Source organism: Artemia franciscana, chromosome 11 (assembly GCF_032884065.1).
Source record: "Artemia franciscana chromosome 11, ASM3288406v1, whole genome shotgun sequence".
NCBI lineage: Eukaryota > Metazoa > Arthropoda > Branchiopoda > Anostraca > Artemiidae > Artemia > Artemia franciscana.
This window is the reverse complement of record NC_088873.1, coordinates 11,806,155-11,826,557: the sequence shown is the minus strand read 5'-3', so window position 1 is coordinate 11,826,557 and position 20,403 is coordinate 11,806,155. Positions and strand designations below refer to the sequence as shown.

Below are 20,403 nucleotides of genomic sequence, written 5' to 3'. Positions count from 1 at the left end.
ACCGGAACGGATCCGCTCTCTTTGGGGTAGTTGGGGGGGGGGGTTAATTCTGAAAATTTAGAAAAAGAGGTATTTTTAACTTACGAACGGGTTATCGGATCTCAATGAAATTTGATAGTTAGAAGGATATTGTGTCTCAGAGCTCTTATGTTAAATCCCAACCGGATCTGGTGACATTGGAGGGAGTTTGGAAGGGGAAACCTAAAACTTGGATAACAATTAGAGTGGAGGGATCGGGATGAAACTTAGTGAGAAAAATAAGCACAAGTCCTAGATACATGATTGACATAACCGGAATGGAACTGTTCTCTTTGGGGTAGTTGGGGGGGGGGTTAATCCTGAAAAATTAGAAAAAATGAGGTATTTTTAACTTACGAACGGGTGATCGGATCTCAATGAAATCTGATATTTAGAAGGATATCGTGTCTCAAAGCTCTTATTTTAAGTCCCGACCGGATCTGGTGAAATTGGGGGGAGTTCGGGGTGGGGGAACCTAAAATCATGGAAAACGCTTAGATTGGAGGGATCGGGATGAAACTTGGTGGGAAAAATAAAGCAGAAGTCTTAGACACGTGATTTACATAATTAGAACGGATCTGCTCTATTGGGGGGGGGGGGTTAATTCTGAAAAATTAGAAAAAATGACGTATTTTTAACTTAGGAAGGAGTGATCGGATTTTCATCAAACTTCATATTTGGAAGTACCTTGTAACTCAGATCTCTTATTTTAAATCTCAACCGGATCCAGCGTAATTGGGGGGGGGGCAGTTGGGGGGGGACCGGAAATCTTAGAAAATACTTAAAGCGGTGAGATCAGGATGAAACAGGATGGGAAGAATAAAAACCTGTCCAAGATACGTGACTGACATAACCATACCGGATATGCTCTCTTTGGTGGAGTTGGGGGGGGGGGGGGTAATTTTGAAAATTGGGGTATTTGTAACTTACGAAAGGGTGACCAGATCTTAATGAAATTTGATATTTAGAAGGATCTTGTGCTTTAAAGCTCTAATTTTAAATTCCGACCAGATCCTGTGACATTGGGGGGAGTTGGAGGGGGAGCCGGAATTCTTGGAAAACGTGAAAATTGGGGTATTTTTATCTTACGAAAAGGTGACCGGATCTTAATGAAATCTGATATTTAGAAGGATATCGTGTCTCAAAGCTCTTATTTTAAATCCCGACCGGATCTGGTGACATTGGGGAGAGTTTGGGGTGGGGGAACCTAAAATCATGGAAAACGCTTAGATTGGACGGATCGCGATGAAACTTGGTGGGAAAAATAAGCAGAAATCTCAGATACCTGATTTACATAATTGGAATGAATCCGCCCTATTAGGGGGAGGGGGTTAATTCTGAAAAATTAGAAAAAATGACGTATTTTTAACTTACGAAGAGGTGATCGGATCTTCATGAAACTTCATATTTAGAAGGACCTCGTAACTCAGATCTCTTATTTTAGATCTCAACTGGATCCAGCGTAAATGGGGGGGGCAGTTGGGGGGACTGGAAATCTTAGAAAATACTTAAAGCGGTGAGATCAGGATGAAACTGGATCTGAAGAATAAAAACCTGTCTAAGATACGTGACTGACATAACCGGACCGGATCTTCTCTCTTTGGTGGAGTTGGGGGGGGGGGGTAATTTTGAAAATTGAGGTATTTATAACTTACGAAAGGGTGACCAGAGCTTAATGAAACTTGATATTTAGAAGGATCTTGTGCTTTAAAGCTCTAATTTTAAATTCCAACCAGTATCTATAGGTGGTCGGATCTTAATGAAATTTGATATTTAGAAGAAATTCATGTCTCAGAGCTCTTATTTCAAATCCCGACCAGATCTTTTGACATTGGGGGGAGTTGGAGGGGGGAACCTTTGAAAACACTTGGAGTGTAGGAATCGGGATGAAGCTTGGTGGATAGAATAAGCAATTGTCCTTGATACGTGATTGACGGAACCGTACTGGATTCGCTCTCTTTGGGGGGGGGGGGCTGGGGTTCAGTGATTTGGCGAGTTTGGTGCTTCTGGACGTGCTAGGACGATGAAAATTGGCAGGCGTGTCAGGGAGCTGCACAAATTGACTTGATAAATTCGTTTTCCTAGATTCGACCATCTGAGGGGCTAAAGGGAGAGGAAAAATTAGAAAAAAATAGGTATTGATAACTTACGAGTGGGTGATCGGATCTTAATGGATTTTGATATTTAGAAGGAGACTCGAGCTCTTATTTTAAATCGTGACCGGCATTAAACCTCTTATTTTCCTTTTAAATCAATCTATTGATTCATAGAATTTTGTTAGAGCTCATACCATATGATGTCTTGGCTCTTAGCTCTTCTTGCCTCGTCACAAGTGCCATATGAGCTCTTAGCTCTTGTTAGAAATGACTGCAGCTCGTCAATGTGAGTTATTTTAATGTGGTTCTTGCGGATTATAAAATAGCGTAAAGTGGAACGCTATGAAGATAATGTCTGGCTAAACTGGTGCTGCTGATTCCTCCGCTTCCTGTTGAAAGGACCTGGCATCATTAATGAAAGAACTTACTATAGCAAGCTTTATCCAAAAGCCGAACTACTAACCTGTGAAGTTGGTTTCAGTAATTCAATTTAAGTCACACGTAAGGTCATTTTTAGGATTTTTTCTGAGGAGGCTGTTTTTTGGGAGGAGAGGGGTTCAAAAAACTTTAAAAAGACCATCAAAAATGTGTTTTATGCATTTCTATTATGTTTTTACGGGTCGGACAAATATTTCGGGGGGGGGGGAACCCCTACCCCCTGGATACGGTCTTGGTCATGCGATACAAATTTTTCAGAAAAGTGGAGAAACTGAAAATTTTGGTTTTGACACCAACCATTGTTTACGAAAGGAAGATTCTTTTTGGCTCAGAAGTAGCGATAAATTAATGTTTATATCCAAAAATTCATTTTTTCAGCTATTTGTGCGAGCGGTAAAGGGGCATATAAGGCATTTCGGGGAAAAAACTTCTAAAGCTTTTGAAGATCAAGGGATGTTTTTTTTTACTTTTGTTGGCAATAAGTTCACTGACAAAAAAGGTGTCGCATAACACGTTTTGAATTGTTGCAGCCGTAGTAATAATTACAACAATTTGAATTCGTAAACTCTGAATTTCTTAAAAAAAATTTCGGTAACTCACGAACGAACTCACACACTAATTATCTCCCACGTATAAAAAAAAAAAACTAGTGAACAACGAAGTATTTATAATAATGCCAGCAAAGGCTAAAAAAAATAAATTTAAGCGTCAAGACAGTAGTTCCCTTTCAAATAATTTCCTTTTTCTACAGTAAACGACATCTTTGTTGGTTTTACATTAGTAAAACTCAGCAGTTTTTATCACCTTCAAAAAACATATAAATATCTCGAGGCACATGACTAAATTTTTTAAGTAATTTGAAAAGTACTCTTTAGTAGCCAAGGCATACATTCAAATCAGGCATCTTTACGGGTGAACGATCCGCGAAGGTGAGCAGGAAGCCAGAATAATACTGATTATTTTTTTTAATGATTCATGCTTTGCCCTAATATATTTGTGCTTTGAATAGACCGGTATTTTCATGAAGAGTACTTTATGCTGCTAATACAGAACTCCTCTTTGGGTTGGGTGAATTAGAAATTAGTTTGGTCGAAAGAATATCGCAGGATCAAAATTAGAATATAATTTGCCGATTTGGCGGTCGGAGGACAGTCATAGAAAGAAAAAAAAATCTTAGCTTATGCATTTTTTTTGAGGACTTGAGAAAAATTATTTTGTCCTTTCCCCCAAAAAAATGAAATTTCAAGTCCTCCTGCCCCCCCCCCCCCAACCGATTCAGTAAAAAACTCCCTGGAAGTTCCAGCTCGATGCACCAGCCGTGGAACAAAATAGTATATTTACAAACCGCGTGTGAAATTCGTACCTTTTATTGAATCTTACTGACTGAATGCAGACTCTGTAATGAGGAATCTCCCTTACCTTCAGGCGTAAAAAAATAATGGAAAATATACTTATTCTCTCTTGTGAGTATTGGAAACCTACTGACACTTGAGGTGTATGTTCCCTCTGAAACAAGCGATTTTTCGACAAGCCTGCATCTGTATCTTGCGCCAAAAGGACAAGATACCTAATCATTGGATTAATTAGTCTCATATATACCTTTTTACCGAGCAAAAAACTATAATATCATTTAGACTTTTTCTTGGATAAGAGTTTAAACTTCGTTATGAAATATGAATTTTTTTCGATGATTTTCTAAAAAATTTCTAAATATTTTCAATCTAAGAAGCTCTGTGCTGTAAATTTAAATTTTAATTTGACAAATTGATAGCTAAATATCAGCTTTGGAATAATAGTAAAATTTTCGTCTTTTTTTCATCGTTGAAGAGCAGAAAAAACACAAAGTAAAACCTTCACAGGGAACATAAAACTTATATCTCATAGAAAAAAGATAAACGGGGTTTGATTTTATCATGGAAAGATAAAATATTTTAACGTGATATCGTTGTGTTATTGAACTTTCATCTATTTTTTTTTACATAAAAAATTCAGTTGATTTTTTTTTCTATTATATCCAGTAACAGTTATTTCCTGACTATGGGGAAGTTTATATTATGGATCATAAATGCTCTTTCACTGATATATTTTGCTGATTTGTTATCATGTTGTGGTCAACGCTTTATTCCGAAACGCGCATTTTCTTTTTAAAAAAAGAAAAACGAGCCATAATTGAAAACTACAATTTCGATCTTTCACGTTATTAAATAAAAAAAAAACTATTTTTTTTAGCTGAAAGTAAGGAGCGACATTAAAACTTAAAACGAACAGAAATTAATCCGTATATGAAATGAGTTGTCCCCTCCGCAATCCCTCGCTCTTTACGCTAAAGCTTTTAATTGTTTTAAAAAGTAGAATTGTGGCAAAGAGTCAAACTTTAGCGTAAAGAGCGAGGGATTGCGGAGGGGACAACTCATTTCATATACGGATTAATTTCTGTTCGTTTTAAGTTTTAATGTCGCTCCTTACTTTCAGCTAAAAAAATTAGTTTTTTTTTATTTAATTTCTGAACGTTTTTGAATTAATGCATGTTTGGTTTTGGCTCTCCGCACATAAATTATTAAAATGAAATTTGTATATTAATTCATTTTTTGGCTAAATGGCTTTCTCTTAGTTTTGATCAGACGATATTGAGAAATAAGGGGTGGAGAAGGAGGCCTATTTGCCCTCCAATTTTTCGGTTACTTAAAAAGGCAACTATAACTTTTAATTTTTAACGAACGTTTTTATTAGTAAAAAATATACGTAACTTAAGAATTAACTTGCGTAACAAACTTTCATAATCTTATATTTTTATTATGTATACGAGGGGGTTTGTACCCTCGTTAATACCTCGCTCTTTACACTAAATCCTAAGTTTTGTCCCAATTCTTTAAGAATGACCCCTGAATCAGAAATGCCGTAGAATAAATAGTTGAAATTGATAAAAATACTTTAGCATAAAGAGCAAGGTATTTATCTCCTCCTAAATACCTCGCTCTTTATGCTAAAGTATTTTTAGAACCCCTCATATGCGTAATAATCTCTGTTCGTTTTAAGTTTCAATGCTACTTCTTCCTTTCATTTGAAAAGACGTTTTCATGTTTATTTTTCATTGTTTTCTTATAGTAATGCTAGAGAATCCTGCGCCCTTGTCATTGAATTTTTCTTCCCCCATGACAGATTCCTCCAAGGAAAGATCCTCCAACATAGCCCCCTCTCCTCAGCCCCACCCCCAAACAAAATAAAATCCCCCTGAAAACGTCTGTACGCTTCCCAATAACCATTACTATATGTAAACACTGGTCAAAGTTTGTAACTTGCAGCCCCTCCCCGAGGGATTGTGGGGGAGTAAGTCATCCCAAAGACATAGTTATTATGGTTTTCGACTATGCTGAACAAAATGGCTATCTCAAAATTTTGATCCGTTGACTTTGGGAAAAAAATGAGCGTGGGAGGGGGCCTAGATGGCCTCCAATTTTTTTGGTCACTTAAAAAGGGCACTAGAACTTTTCATTTCCGTTAGAATGAGCCCTCTTGCGACATTCTAGGACCACTTGGTCGATACGATGACCCCTGGGGAAAAGAAAAAAAAAACAAAAAAAAACAAAACAAACAAATAAACACGCACCCGTGATTTTTCTTCTGGCAAAAAATACAAAATTCCACATTTTTGTAGATAGGAGCTTGAAACTTCTACAGTAGGGTTCTCTGATACGCTGAATCTGATGGTGTCATTTTCGTTAAGATCCTACGACTTTTAGGGGGTGTTTCCCCCTATTTTCCTAAATAAGGCAAATTTTCTCAGGCTCGTAACTTTTGATGGGTTAGACTAAACTTGATGAAACTTATATATTTAAAATCAGCATTAAAATGCGATTCTTTTGATGTAGCTATTGATATCAAAATTCAATTTTTTAGAGTTTTGGTTACTATTGAGCCGGGTCGCTCCTTACTACAGTTCGTTACCACGAACTGTTTGATATTGCATTATCTTCATCACTAAAGGTTACAAAAAAAGGAAAGAAATGAAGGTAGAATATATTTTGTAAATGTATTTGTTATTTGTTAAATTATGAAGCATTGTATTTTTTGACATTATGCTATCATTTTTTATTTACTAGTTTTCATCTATTGTTTGATATCTATAATTTTGTAGATGTTGTATTTTTACTACCATAGTATTTTACTTTCGAACAATGGTTTTTCCGACTTAATATAAAAGTTTGTATTACGGATAAACAAGAATTCCCTTTCATAAATATATCTTGTCCAGTTCTTGTGGTCAACCAGGAAAACTTAGGGTACAAGCATGCATTACTGTTGCAACATTTGTATTCATAAGAGAAGGAAAACAGCTATAGAAAAATGTGTATTTTTGGTCTATTTTATTACCATTTTAATAAATAATTATTAATTTTTGTTTGATGTGTTTTAGTTGGTGGTAGAATTTTGAAACATAACTGAAAAATCTATCTTAGCTGACTTTTAAGGGAGATTGCCCAATGACAAGATCGGACTTTAATATTTTCGTATTAATGTAGTTCAAAAAGTTTAAGCCATTCTAAGTTTAAAATGTAGGGCAAGGACTGTGGAATGTTTTAGATTCTTTATTGCAGGGATTTTTCCTATATAGGCTACATCGAAGACCTGCCCCCAGGGCCGTACCATGGATTTTCGTTCGGGGGGGGGGGGTACACAAAATTCTTCCCCTGGACAGCCTTCGAGACCGTCAGTCCGCCCTGTGCGAACCAAGACGCGTTCACTATGCATACTTTTGTATAAGTTTTTTTTTTTTAAGTATCGCATTAGCAAACCTATTTAAGTATTTATGTACATAACATGTCTACAGAGCCGACCAAGAATGTTTGTCAAATAAACTAACTATCTACAAAACGAATACTAAACGGAGATTTTTATTCCCTGCCAAAATGTCTATGTCTTTTTCTTGGTAGACATCAATGTCTCTATGGATGGATCGCCCTTTATCGAAACATATTTCTGTTTGCAAAATTTTGGTTCGATTTAACTCTCTATGCCTAGTAGTTATGGGGTTGGGATTTGGGTACCGTAGTTTAAAGGGGTTTGGCTGAATTTGGTGTTAACTAAGGGCGGTCGAAACATACCGTTGAAAATTTGACACAGTTTAATAGTATTCTTGTGTAGTTGTAAAAACCCAAACTCATAGGGAGGGAGGGTATGCCTTGGGGCTCATGATTCTGTGAATCTTTGGGAGTCTTATAATCTTTTCTTCAAGTTTTTGCAGGTTTCAAACTAATTGCTGTTTGTTTTACGTTATTTTTTTTGGAATTTATGCCCCCCCCCTCTCCAATTTTGAAAATATATCCCGGCGTATGTTCCCAGATGAAAGCCAGTAACACTTGTTATTTATTGTTATACAGTAAATGTGCATATACATTTGAGGATTCTAAAGTCTCTACCCTTCCTTATGTTTTTGGCTACCCAAATTATTGTTTAAATAGAAGGCCTATGTCTACTACCCCACATTTCCAGACCATGATGCCCTTTTTGGGGACTTGTATCTTGTATTTCTTGCTTCATCTGTGAATAAAGTTGCTTTGTTTATTTAGGACTTATTTCACACCATTACCTTATCTGCCCTTACTATGTAATGCTTGGCACTATGACTTAAGCAAGGGGGTGCCCATTTTGAGAAATCATGAGCACCAGGTGATGCTTGCCAAGCATGGCAGAAGTATGCCAATTGTGGTGGAAGTGTCCCGAGTGTCGTGGAAGCTGTGCCAAGTGTGCCGAAACTGTGCCAAGTTTGGTGGGATTGTGTGCACACGTGGCGTTCTGAGATTTTCATTAGGTGACGGAGAATGGGCAACTCCTTAGACTTGAGAAATGTGACAAAAAGTTACAAAAAAAATGAAACGATAGGCCTCATAATATTCATATTGCCCAACGCATTTTACTGATCGTTCCTACCCCACCCTGTGTTTGACTATTCTTGAAATTATCTCCTCTTTTTCAAATTTAGTCATTCGTGTTTGCTTGAAGGATACTGCTATAGACCTAGCGTATTTGCTTATGTAGAACTATCACCTAGGGAAAGGATTAATTCAATATCGCTTGAAGAGGACACTTGGAAAATTAGGATTGGTTCTGCTTTCATTCCTTACGAAATGAAAGGGAATAGAGAGAACTAATTTATTGTGGGCGTGTTCCGGGAGAGGGAGGGGGATTTTGTCATCAACTTTACAAATCTAGACTTGATTCTAGTGACAGTCATTTGGGTGATTGATGATCGGGCAGTTAACAAAGACTGAATGGGTGGCAGACGCTAGCTTCTCTCTCCTTCTGTTGGAATGAAGATCGATTTTTATTCCCGAATTAGGGAGTGCTACTGAAAGAGGAGAAGTGAGCATAAAGTATGTCTTCACGAAAAAAAATCCTGCAAGAATCAACGATATCCTTGACCTCTAGAAGCTGGAATTGACTGAAGGAGTTGAATGTTGATTTGTGAAAAACTTGGAACGATATTTGAAATCATTTCGGTAGCTGAAGTTGAATATGTTATTAACCGTCTTGAATTGTTTTGGTTGTTATTTTTAAGGCTCTTTGATTGTCGGCCTCACTATTTCCAGTCACTATAAAATAGTTGAAAATAATAATGCAAACTTCTTCGGCAAAAAGGAAAAAAAAAACTAGTCATCTAGTCATCCATCAAGGGGGATTTTTCTCGTCTACCCCTCTCCTACGTTAGGTTGTGATTGCGCTTGTTAAAAATTTTAAATACCTTCTTTCAATTTCTTGAATGTTTGTCTTGGGACCAATAGTGAAGGAATTTTCTCCTCCCCCTCTGTTTGCAGTTATGACCATAATATTTGTTTTAAATAAAACTAGCATTTGCGTTATGCTAGGAAATTTTCGTTGAAATTAAATTTAAAAAGAAATATGGCCACCGAATCGTGCCTTGTGTTCATTTCCAAGTTAATTGCCAAAGCTAATTTAGAATTTCTGCTGAATATCTAAAATTTTGCCTTTTCAGCTAACTGGTTCCTAACACGTTCAGACTGATAGGTTTGAGATTTTGCAATGAGTCTATAGCCAAAGCAAGATTTTCCAGTTCCAAAAAACGGAAGAACCGCATGATTTCACGGACTCTTCCACCGCTGTAACTCCTGTCCAGATTTGCAATATTTTTCTAGGAATTCTTTTAGTATTGCAAATCTATTTTAATATTTCACTGTTAAATACATTTTGAACACGTTAGTCTAATAAATGCGAATACTAATAATTTGACACGTGGACATGGACCTTTTTTTAGGGGGAGGCGATACCTGATGTTTGTAGGGCAGGTTGCAACTTTGTCAATGAACAAAATTTACGTGCACTATATGGAAAGTTTAGGAAATCGCAGTAAAAACTTAAACAGCTTGATGTTTAGGGAAGGAAAGGCTGATCAGACTTTGTGGCAGTCTGAGATAAAGACTAAGTTCCCACGAAAATTTTTTGAGTTGGATGTGCCATATATGGTTATCGGCTTTGCTTCGTGAATTAGTGGTATTTGCGAAATCTAGAAGTATCTCTTTTTTTTCTTTTTTTTTTGTAGTTCTTGTTCTAAATAAAGGCTAAACTTTGTAGCAGTCCAGTAACTAAAGCCGGCAATTGCTCAACAATTTTTTGAGGTTAGTTGTTTTGTTTAGACGGCTGAGTAAGTGTTTGTTCTAGACCAAGATTTAAAAATGCAAAATAGAAATTTCGTACTTTCTTTTATTTTTCATAATATGCTATTTGAAATTCACATAAAATAACTAAGACCTTTTAATCTTAGTCTTTCTCAGAAAACATGAGAAGCGCATTATATCACGGCTTTTTGCATCATAATAACAAAGACCTCTGTCAGTAGCATGTAAACTCCCAGACTTGCTGGTCTGTTGATTAAGAAAAGCATAGAATAATACACATACACACACAGCATCCGCCCGCACCCGTTTCCGTAGGTCCCGGAAATGTGGGAAAGTATGTTATGTTTTAACTCCCATTAGGAGGATAATGTCTTGGAAAAGGCTGGGAGATGCAGAAAAAGAATAAAACAGATGTTGTGTATATTCTAAATAGTTTACCTTTTGTTGAAATTGACTTTCAGATGTGTGAAGTTGCACACGCTGTCGTGGAATTAGAAATTTGTAGGAATGCCTATTTCTTTTCCTAAACTTTTTGTTAAGCAAAGAATACTGGCAATTTTTGTTGATCAGTGGAGAATCGAAGGAAAGCAAGATTAAGATTTATTCTTGTACTCGTAAGGAGGGTGTTGGTAACATTCGGTACTTATTTGTTAGTGCGATCTCACTTAAGAATTGAAATTAGGTTAATCCTAATGAAGTTTACTAAAATCTGAGGAAATAGAACCAAATTTGGGCTATATATTTTAACATTAGGGATGGGGCTCATATAAAGTATAGCGGGTGTGCATGTAGAATGTGTTAGGTATAAATATTCTGCATATTATGAAGTAATAATTGTTTTCTAACTACACACTGTCTAAATATTTTACCCCGCTCCCTTTATATGCAAATATATACCCCAAATTATATTTTTCCCATCCATTCTGTCACTTGTCTTTGTCATGTCTCGCGCTAATCCGAAAGAAACTAGCGAAAGAAACCGGTTCTTCAGTGCGTCAATGGATGAAGAACTTGAGTTAGGTCGCTATAACAGATAAGTACCCAACATTCATATGCAGCTCCAGCTGGTCTTCTATGCCCAGACCAAAAAATGCATCCTGATTGGTAGAATCTGAAGTCCTAAAAATGAGTTCAAGACTTTAGAATATGATGCCTATCCAGTTGGACTTCTTGCACCAAGCAGCATGGGGACAAGAATTGCCTGGATCTTGATATTTTTGTTTTGATACGTATCTAGATATTTAAGTCTTAACTAGAAACGTATGTGAACCCTGCTTAAAGAGACCTTCACCACAAGACTTTATTAAAACCGAGATTCAGGGTCTTTTTGAACTTCATACTTTTTGCGTACTTCATGCTTCACACTTTTTTTTGGCTAGGGTACGTTCTGCGGATGAAGGATGACAGATTGCCGAAGATTGTTCTTTTCGGCCAACCGTGTAGGGCTAAACGGAAAGGTCGTCCTCGTCTTGAGTCGGAAGATGTCATAAAGAAGATTTAAAGGAAATGGGAATGAAGGTTGAAACCAATCAATGCTATTGGTACAAAAAATGAGAGAGAAAAAGTGGATTTAATTTGAATAAAGCAGTGGAACAAAACAGAAGATAAAAAAAATAACAAAAACTCAAAATAAAAAAAATTTGGATATTTTGAAGTTTTGTTGAAGTTTTATTTTTTTTTAATCTTTTGTTTCTCTAACTACTATCATTAACAATTCACCGCAGTACCGAGCAGCCTTTTTTAAAAACGAAATAAAGAGAAAAAAACAATAGATGGAAGTTGTTTGCTTATTTAGTTTGAAAATCACCGCTCAAACCAAAATTGTTAAGGAGGTGTGCCATTTTATTGTGTCAGAGAGGAGATTCAGCCATATAATTTTTTTTTTATAAATTAATATTCAAATAGGATTTTAGCAACGTAATGTTCCTCTTCTCGGTATTAAAAATTAAACCTTCGAAATTATTATTTTTTTTTAATTTGGAGTTCTGTTTTGTTCAACCTTTTTATTGAAATTAAACCCGTTTTCTCTCTCAAAATTTTTGTAAATGGAAAAGCAGAGTGGTCAAAGAAATTATTTAATCAACGCCATGATTTCCTCCGTAACTTCGGAGTAACTCGCCAATCATAGTTTTTTGAAGAAGGTTCTGAAAGACCTTTTCACAAATTTTTAATGTCTTCCACACCAATTTTAAGAAAAAACAAATTTCAATAAAATGTGCTATTTGTAGTTCAATAATGTAACTGTTATTTCCAAAAAGTTACTAAATTTCTTTCAATTACATTCAATTTTTATCAAAATCTAATATTTGTTGGGATTTTCCAAGTGTTTTCTAGCTTAATTTTACAAATAATATATGGTTCTTCTTGGAAACGACATCCAAATCCAGATTTTGTGGAAATCTCTATTGACCAGCCTTAGCTAAGTTCAGACCTGTTGAATTTGAGTTTTCGCTAAATCTAACTCTGAATGGTAGTGAAATATTTGTTGTGAAACGGTTTGAATTCAGTCGATCTGAAAAATTTAGTATTAGCTAATCCTTGAGATTACTAAAATCTCATTTTAGTCTAAAAATCCCTAAAATGACCTTAATGTCATTTTTTGCAGTTTCATATATATTATTTTATTATTATTTTTTTATTATTTTATTATTATATTATTATTATTTTTAGACTAAAATCTCAAAAATGACCTTAATGTCATTTTTTGCAGTTTCGTATATATTATTTTATAGTTATAGTACTACTAATGCTACGAACTAGGTGTTCTAAACAGTTTATTTTTGAAATTATCCGTTAGCTGCTTGAAATATGCGAATACACGACATGATATTTGAAACGGGCAGTAAAGGCTTATTATTCCTTGCCTGATTCTTTTCGCTTTGTCAAGAATGAGTATAATTTTCGTCGTTCCTGGAAAATGAATTCAGCATGAAATGAAATAAATTTTAACACAGTTAATGAATATTAGAAATGAAATGAATGCAAACCAACGAACATTGAAATTAGCACCTATCCTACAGGTCGCCCCCCTCCCCCAAAATCGTGTCATGCGATTTGCTCTATAAAATCTAAAATTTTCCAACTTTTGACCTTGTATGCATTCATATTTTCTTTAACTTTTTCAAATTTCCCTCCCCCCTGAAAACAAATTCCAATGTACCTGCCTGGCTGTCCTGTATTTGGTCTAGACGTTTTCTTTCCATGTTGTGCATATTTAAAATATGTACATACACGAATCTGAAATTAAATCCTTGCAGTAGGCTTTTTTCCTTTTCCTCAATTTTAAATTTGGGTTGCATGATTAAGCAAAGAATCTACAAAATTCGTACCTAATAATGAAAAAAAAATATTTCGAAAGAAATAAAAATCATAGCTGCACATTACTTTAGAATGTATTTTAAACGTTCGATGAATAAAAGTAAAAAAAGAAGAGGAAGAGAGATAGAGCTTAGAACGATAAGTATTTTTCTGTTATAAGAAGGGGTGCACTGCTTTTCACCATATGGTGACTGTTCGTAGTAAATAATCGTATTTTAGTGTTACTTGTATCGTTAAGACAAATCTACTGGGGGACGAATTAATTGACAAACCACCTAATTATACCTTTAATTATGCAGTCAATACTTCATTGTAAGCGATCTGTTCACGTAGTCTGGGTAGCCAACTGTTTTTTTTTTTTTTTTTTTTTTTTTTTTTTTTTTTTTTTTTTTTTTTTTTTTTTTTTTTTTTTTTTTTTTGTCAGGGAAAGTATCCCAAAAATCGACTAAAAATTGTCCACCTTGTTTTTCGTCTATAATCAAATATTTGTTTTCTCCACGACCAAAAATTTTATCTCTATGGATTCATCTAATTTTTGATGCTTGAATTTGTTGCATTATTAGATTTAAACTCATGCATATTTCGGTTTTGGACAAAACCGAATTTAGTTTTGTCTAAAACTAAATTTTGAAGCCTCTAACAGTGGCGTTTTAAATAGGAACCAGGTCTAAATAGCACCCTTGACCGTAGTCTTACAAATAGTATTTTGGATTACTATCCATCTAGCTTTGAAACTCCAAAAATTAGATCTATACTAGATTCTATACATCTAGATATCTATAATCTAGATATATATAAGCTAGATATCTATCTAGATTCTAGATAGATATAAACTAGATCTATAAGCAGGGCTTCGATGTATCTAAATTTTATATTTATTTATTATTTAGAAATGGCTAAAGTGGGTGTGTGCAGTGCCCTTCTGCATCTAAGAATAGTACCGATTTAAAAGTCTGTCAACATTGTGTACTGCACGCGTGGCAGCGGCAGATTCATGAATGACAGTTGGGACGTGCTCTCCCCAAAGGCTGGAAATAGCTCTGATCAAGGGATGGAGGGTGAGAATACAAATGGGTGTAGTCCGTTTGTTATGTACCCCTCTCTCCCCCTACATAAATTCTTTATCGACACCTGATGTATATAAATTCCCGGTCACTTTTGGAGGACTGGGAGACTGGAGCTCCCCTTAAAAATCTGTTTGAGTGGAATGAGCCAATAATGACCATATTCATCATTTAAGAAAGCATAGTATCGTTTTGGCATAAATGATGGCAACTATATATATATATATATATATATATATATATATATATATATATATATATATATATATATATATATATATATATATATATTATTTCGCAAATTACATATTAAACTAGACATGAGATTTGAATCCCTTACTTAACTTCTTCTTTTAATCTCTTTCTCCACTGTAATGTTGCCGACAGGCAACATTACAACTAGTTACAGTTTTTAAAAGGTAAACACTTATAGTTACAGTTTACAGTTACTAGTTACAGTTTTTAAAAGGGTAAAACGAGGAAACATCTGTGAATCTCTAATTTTGTCGGGAAACAGAAAATAGAAAAATTTTGACTCCTGGGTTTTCAGTAATTGTCTATCTCCTAGTTTGTTTGGAAAATAATTGAAATTAAATTTGACTACCCTGTTAAGACTTCTAGGGGGAAGGGGATTTGGAAGGAGCTATGGCAAAACTGGTACAAACATGGATAGGTACTGAGAATTCCATTTCGGCAGGGATATAAGATTTTGACTGAGGCGTAAGCTTGGAAAAACGTAAAAATAGGCCAATTCTATATGAATATTATTATTTACCAAAAAATCTGGAAATTAGGACTAGTGGATAATATTGAGATGCCCATACCCTGGGTTCATGGCTGATCCCAGTAGTAATACAACTTTCGATTGCAAACGATGACTGACAAAATATAGATTTTTTCCCTTGAATTCTCTGCCGCTTAAGTCAGGTTCCTGCAAACAAAAATAAAAACTGTTTGGAATATTCTATCAAAAATGAGTTGTTATTTAGTTCGCAGTTGCTCAATATGGATGAGAAAATTGTTCCAGCCTGAAGCCTCTGTGTCATTTTGGCCGTGTCATGTACCAGTTTTTTTCTTCTTCTTTGAATGCAACGTGTTGGAAAGATGTTCTGAAAACAATCACTTTGGAATGGAAAGGGTCAATAGGTTGCCGGTACCCGGTTTTGAGTGATTAGTTCTTGAATGCCGTGGATTGCAACACCCCCTTTATTATAATGCTAAAATAGGGAATTTGGTCCAGATCATCGTCCCGCATGGATTTCCACTGGTAGGGTTGGGGCAGACTGGGAACTTCTGTCTTAAGATACGAAAAATGCTCATAGATTGTATGATAATTTAACTTTCTAAAAAAAGAAGTGTTAAACTTCTTTAAAAAATTATTTTCTAACAAAAACTTTTTATAACCTGCTTTTCCCTCTGGAAAAGGTCTTGGGGCGTAATTCTTAGCGTTACTTCTACTCCTGTTTTTCTAGTCAATAGCTCATTTCCCTTCGTTACCATATGACTCGTTATTTTTTTTCAATAATTATGATTTGTTTCTTGTCATGTGTTAGATTTTTATACAATTCTAATAAGGGGGTTAATGCCAGATTTGCCTCTCACTAAATCAGACTGTCTGTCTTGGCTTTTTTCTATAATTAGCCCTCAATTACCCTCTTATTCACGTTAAAAAAAATATTAATCTTTATTTAATGGTGTCCCTGTATATTTTCTCGTTGGGAAAGGTGGTGAAAAAAATGTTTTCAGGGAGTTGTGGAAGTGTGAAAATGTGTTTTTTCATAAAAGCGAAAACTTTTGTTAAAAGTATTAAAATTTTAAATCGTGAATTTTTTGTCTTACTGATCGTAAGGCTCCACTAATCAACTTCAGGTTCCACTTGCATCAAATTTCCATACTAAATAAGAAAACCCTTTGATAGATATTTTGGACGGAATCGGAGCTTGAGGAAACTATGGAAAAAGTTGTAAAAGTCTTGATGTTTCGAGGGGGCATATTCGTAGCCTTCCTCGCTCCATGTACATAGGTGTTATGATTGTTTCTAATAACCGTCTATGCCAAATCTAGTTTATGCATTATTTTCAGTGATTGTTTCATTTTCTTAATTCAACCATCCCGATTCAAATTTGCCATATTTTTATATGGTAAATTCACCAAATCTACCAAACAACAATTAGTTACCATATATTACCAAACATAGTGAATTTACCAAATATGGTAAATTATTTGTAAATCTATTTTTTTACAAAAGAATCTTCAGTTTCATAAATGGAAAGCTTCTTTTACTTTTTGATTAATTCAAAAACAAAGCCCCAAACGAGACGAACGTGCAATTTTACAGCGAATTAGGACAATCTTCTTGCATGCTACGTCTTCTGTTTTTCTGAAAAGAGTTCAGATTGATTAACTGTCTTAATCATAAATGTTGCAATAACATCATGATCCTCAGGAACTATTATTCCTCACTTAAATTTTTTTTTATAATGTTCTATTCTTCCCTTTTCAAGATTTTATTCCCCGAAACATGCAATTCACCCACTGAATCAATAAATCAGTTTTTTTTTCAAATCCGTTTGAATCGGAATTTCACTCTTGGAAATCATGTTTTCCCATAAAAATATGGGTTATTACTTTACATGCAGTTGGTATTGCTTATTTCTCCCCATGTTTTATTGTTTTATGTCGTCAATTTATTTTCTCTTTTTCTTTATTTTTATTATTTTTAAAGCTCTTGTCACATTTATTGGTTATTTGGCTTTGCTTGATATAAATTGATCGCGGCGATGGATTTATTATTATTATTTTATGCAAGGATTGTCTTAATAATTTATATTTAAAAGGAGTGGCTTTCTTCTACTTTTGTGCGTTATTGTTTTGGTATCAGTAGGTGAATACCAGGGCCGTATCCAGGATTTTTTTTGGTGGGGGGGGGGGTTACAAAAGGATTTTTTTCGGGAGGGGGGTTTCAAACCCCATAAAGTGTTTTTTATTTTCATTTTTGTAACGTCTTTGCGATTCGGACAAAATTTTTGGTGCAAACCTCCTTCTTCCTATCCCTGGATACGGCCTTGTTGAATACTATTTTGAACGTTGAGTTTTCATTATGCCGATGTTGGAAAGCTAAAAATTACCTATTGTGTGTCTTGTTTTTTTGGCTTAATTTCACCAAAATCTACAGCTCATCAAAAGGTTTCTAAGAAAAGTGTTTTTACCGCATCAAATAGAAGGAAGAGGAGAATTTAAAGCATTTGACTGCGTTGAGTCGTAAATAATTGGGATGATTCAATATAGTGAGAGTACAATAGCTGGGATTATTGCAAAGATTAGTGGAATTACTACCCTCCCCTCCCACAAAAAAAAATCAAAACTTTAAACAGCTTTTTTACCGTTGGAAATTATGCCAGACGTTGGACTTAGCCTTTTGCGCAAGGTCTTATTTTTTCTTACCCGTTTTGTAATATTTTCTAGTTCAAGGTATTCTTCAGCAATTTTTGTTTTCTGAAATATGACAAATTTATTGTCGGAGACAGTAGGCTGAACTATCTATCCGGCTTGTGACGTTCGCAAAAGGAATCACTTTAAAGGTTGTTGCAGCTTCTGGTCTATAGTTTTTGGCTTCATGTCTCTGACAATTTAAAATGTCACTAGAGTCTTTTAATACTGGCTCCTGACAATAAAACACCTAGAGCCGTTTATGCCTCTTGAGCGGTGTTTTCACCTCCCCCCTTACTTGTTAAGTTTAAAAGTAGTCAGTAAATTTCCTTGCTCACACGGGGAACTAATTCTATGATGGTAGTTCAGGTCAATGAGCTGAAGTCAGCAGTAATCCAAACCGTTTGTCTTGATGTGATATTTGAAATGATTTAGTACTAGCGATCAAATGAAAATATATAATTTAAAAGTCTAAACAGACTTACAGTTTTTCAAGACAAAACGGACATTTTGGGTGATTTTGGGCCTTTTCCCTTGATTTACGTAAGTTAGGGTTTGACTCAATGAAAATGAATATTTTTAATACCGGATTCGTCGTGATACTTACTATATGGCTCTAAGTTCACTCTATCTCACTTAATATGGGATCTTAGTGGCTTGAACAAGCAAATTTTCTTCGTTAAATGTTGTCGTTTTTGCAAATTTGAAAAGATTGCCAAGAAAACGCCGTCATTTTTGTGAAAAATATAGCTTATCGTTTGTATATCTACGACAGGAAATCGCTTGAGGAAAATGCCACGTCTGTCCAGCCTTTTTTTTTGCTTGGAGTCAGGGCTAAAAATCACTAAATGTGATTAAAGTCTAAAAATCGGAAATGCTCCATTGGATAACCCGAGGGGTTTTTAAATTGTTGTGTGGAATTCCCTCACGTCGAGGTATATGAGCAACTCTTGATCCTAGCGTTCTTAACGACCTGAAAAAGTGATTTTGATTTAATATCATTTCTTGTGCCTATTGTATATTTGCCTATATTTACTTTCTATATCTTAACTTTCTATTTTAGAATGAAAAGCCTGAAGTGAAGCAGAAATGGGCTTCCAGACTTCTAGGGAAACTTCGAAAGGACATTACGCAAGAATGTCGAGAAGACTTTGTCCTGAGTATAACCGGGAAAAAACCTGCTATGTGTGTGCTTTCTAACCCAGACCAAAAGGGGAAGATGAGGCGAATTGACTGCCTGCGTCAAGCGGATAAAGTAAGATTCGCAATGTTATGTATAAAGTAAAACCCCTAGTTGTGCTATTATGGTAGCCCACGTTATCGTATTGTATGAATAGTTGAAAAGCTCGAAAGTATCAACGCTGAGCCCAATTGATTTTTGGATAAAAGCAGAAAAGGCTTTAGATAACTACAGGTGCACTTAGCAATTTTTTCCTTGGGTGAAGAGTATCTGAAATTGAAAACGAGGGAGTGTTTTAGACAAGTATGTGTATTTGCAGTGTTCTGAATGAATTTCCCAAATCTCCCCGCTTTAGTGGGTGGGGCACGACTTAAAACGTTAAAAACAGGTTAATTACATGGGAAATATAATAAATTATAAAGCGAATCTCAAGATTTAGAGGGGGGGTCATGAGCCTTAAATCCTCCCTCCATGTGTGTCTTGACTGCAGAGGGGACTCGTGTATTTTCCGAGATACGTGTTGTGCCGATATTATGTGTGCGTGATATTTCTCATGCATAAAATTCATAGCCATGAATAATATTTCTTCCCAGCCTAAAAAATTCTCCATTTTCCGCATCCTCGTGACTTTACTGATATATTTGAAAAAGCAAAACTTCAACTCGTTACAATACAAGAATTCGGCAAATATGATCCCTGAATATCAACTTGCTGATCCGATTCACTGGCCAATTGCTGATCAATCTACTGATCATCGACATATTAGACAAAATTCTTTATTTTCCACCTCCTCATGGCTTTACTAATATATTTGAAAAAGCAAAAACTTTGACTGGTTACATTACAAGAATTGGGCAAATATGATCCCTGAATATCAACTTACTGATCCGACTTACTGATCAATTGCTGATCAACCTACTGATCATCGATGCATTAGACAAAATTATCCATTTTCCTTCTCCTCATGGCTTTACTGATATATTTGAAAAAGCAAAAACTTCGACTGGTTACATTACAAGAATTGGGCAAATATGATCCCTGAGTATCAACTTACTGATCTGATTCACTGACCAATTGCTGATCAATCTACTGATCATCGACATATTAGACAAAATTCTCAATTTTCCACCTCCTCATGGCTTTACTAATATATTTGAAAAAGCAAAAACTTTGACTGGTTACATTAGAAGAATTGGGCAAATATGATCCCTGAGTATCAGCTTACTGAT

The 20,403-nt window shown here is 35.2% G+C and overlaps 1 protein-coding gene across 7 annotated transcripts in view; it reads left to right on the top strand.

Moving 5' to 3' along the window:
• LOC136032811 (nuclear factor 1 X-type-like) overlaps positions 1 to 20,403 on the top strand; it is a 138,645-nt gene that overhangs the window by 43,067 nt on the left and 75,175 nt on the right. For all 7 annotated transcript variants that reach the window (XM_065713209.1, XM_065713215.1, XM_065713214.1 and 4 more), the window contains exon 4: positions 19,058 to 19,249. In XM_065713209.1, the coding sequence (XP_065569281.1) occupies positions 19,058 to 19,249 (192 nt within the window). The remainder of the gene's footprint in view (positions 1 to 19,057; positions 19,250 to 20,403) is intronic.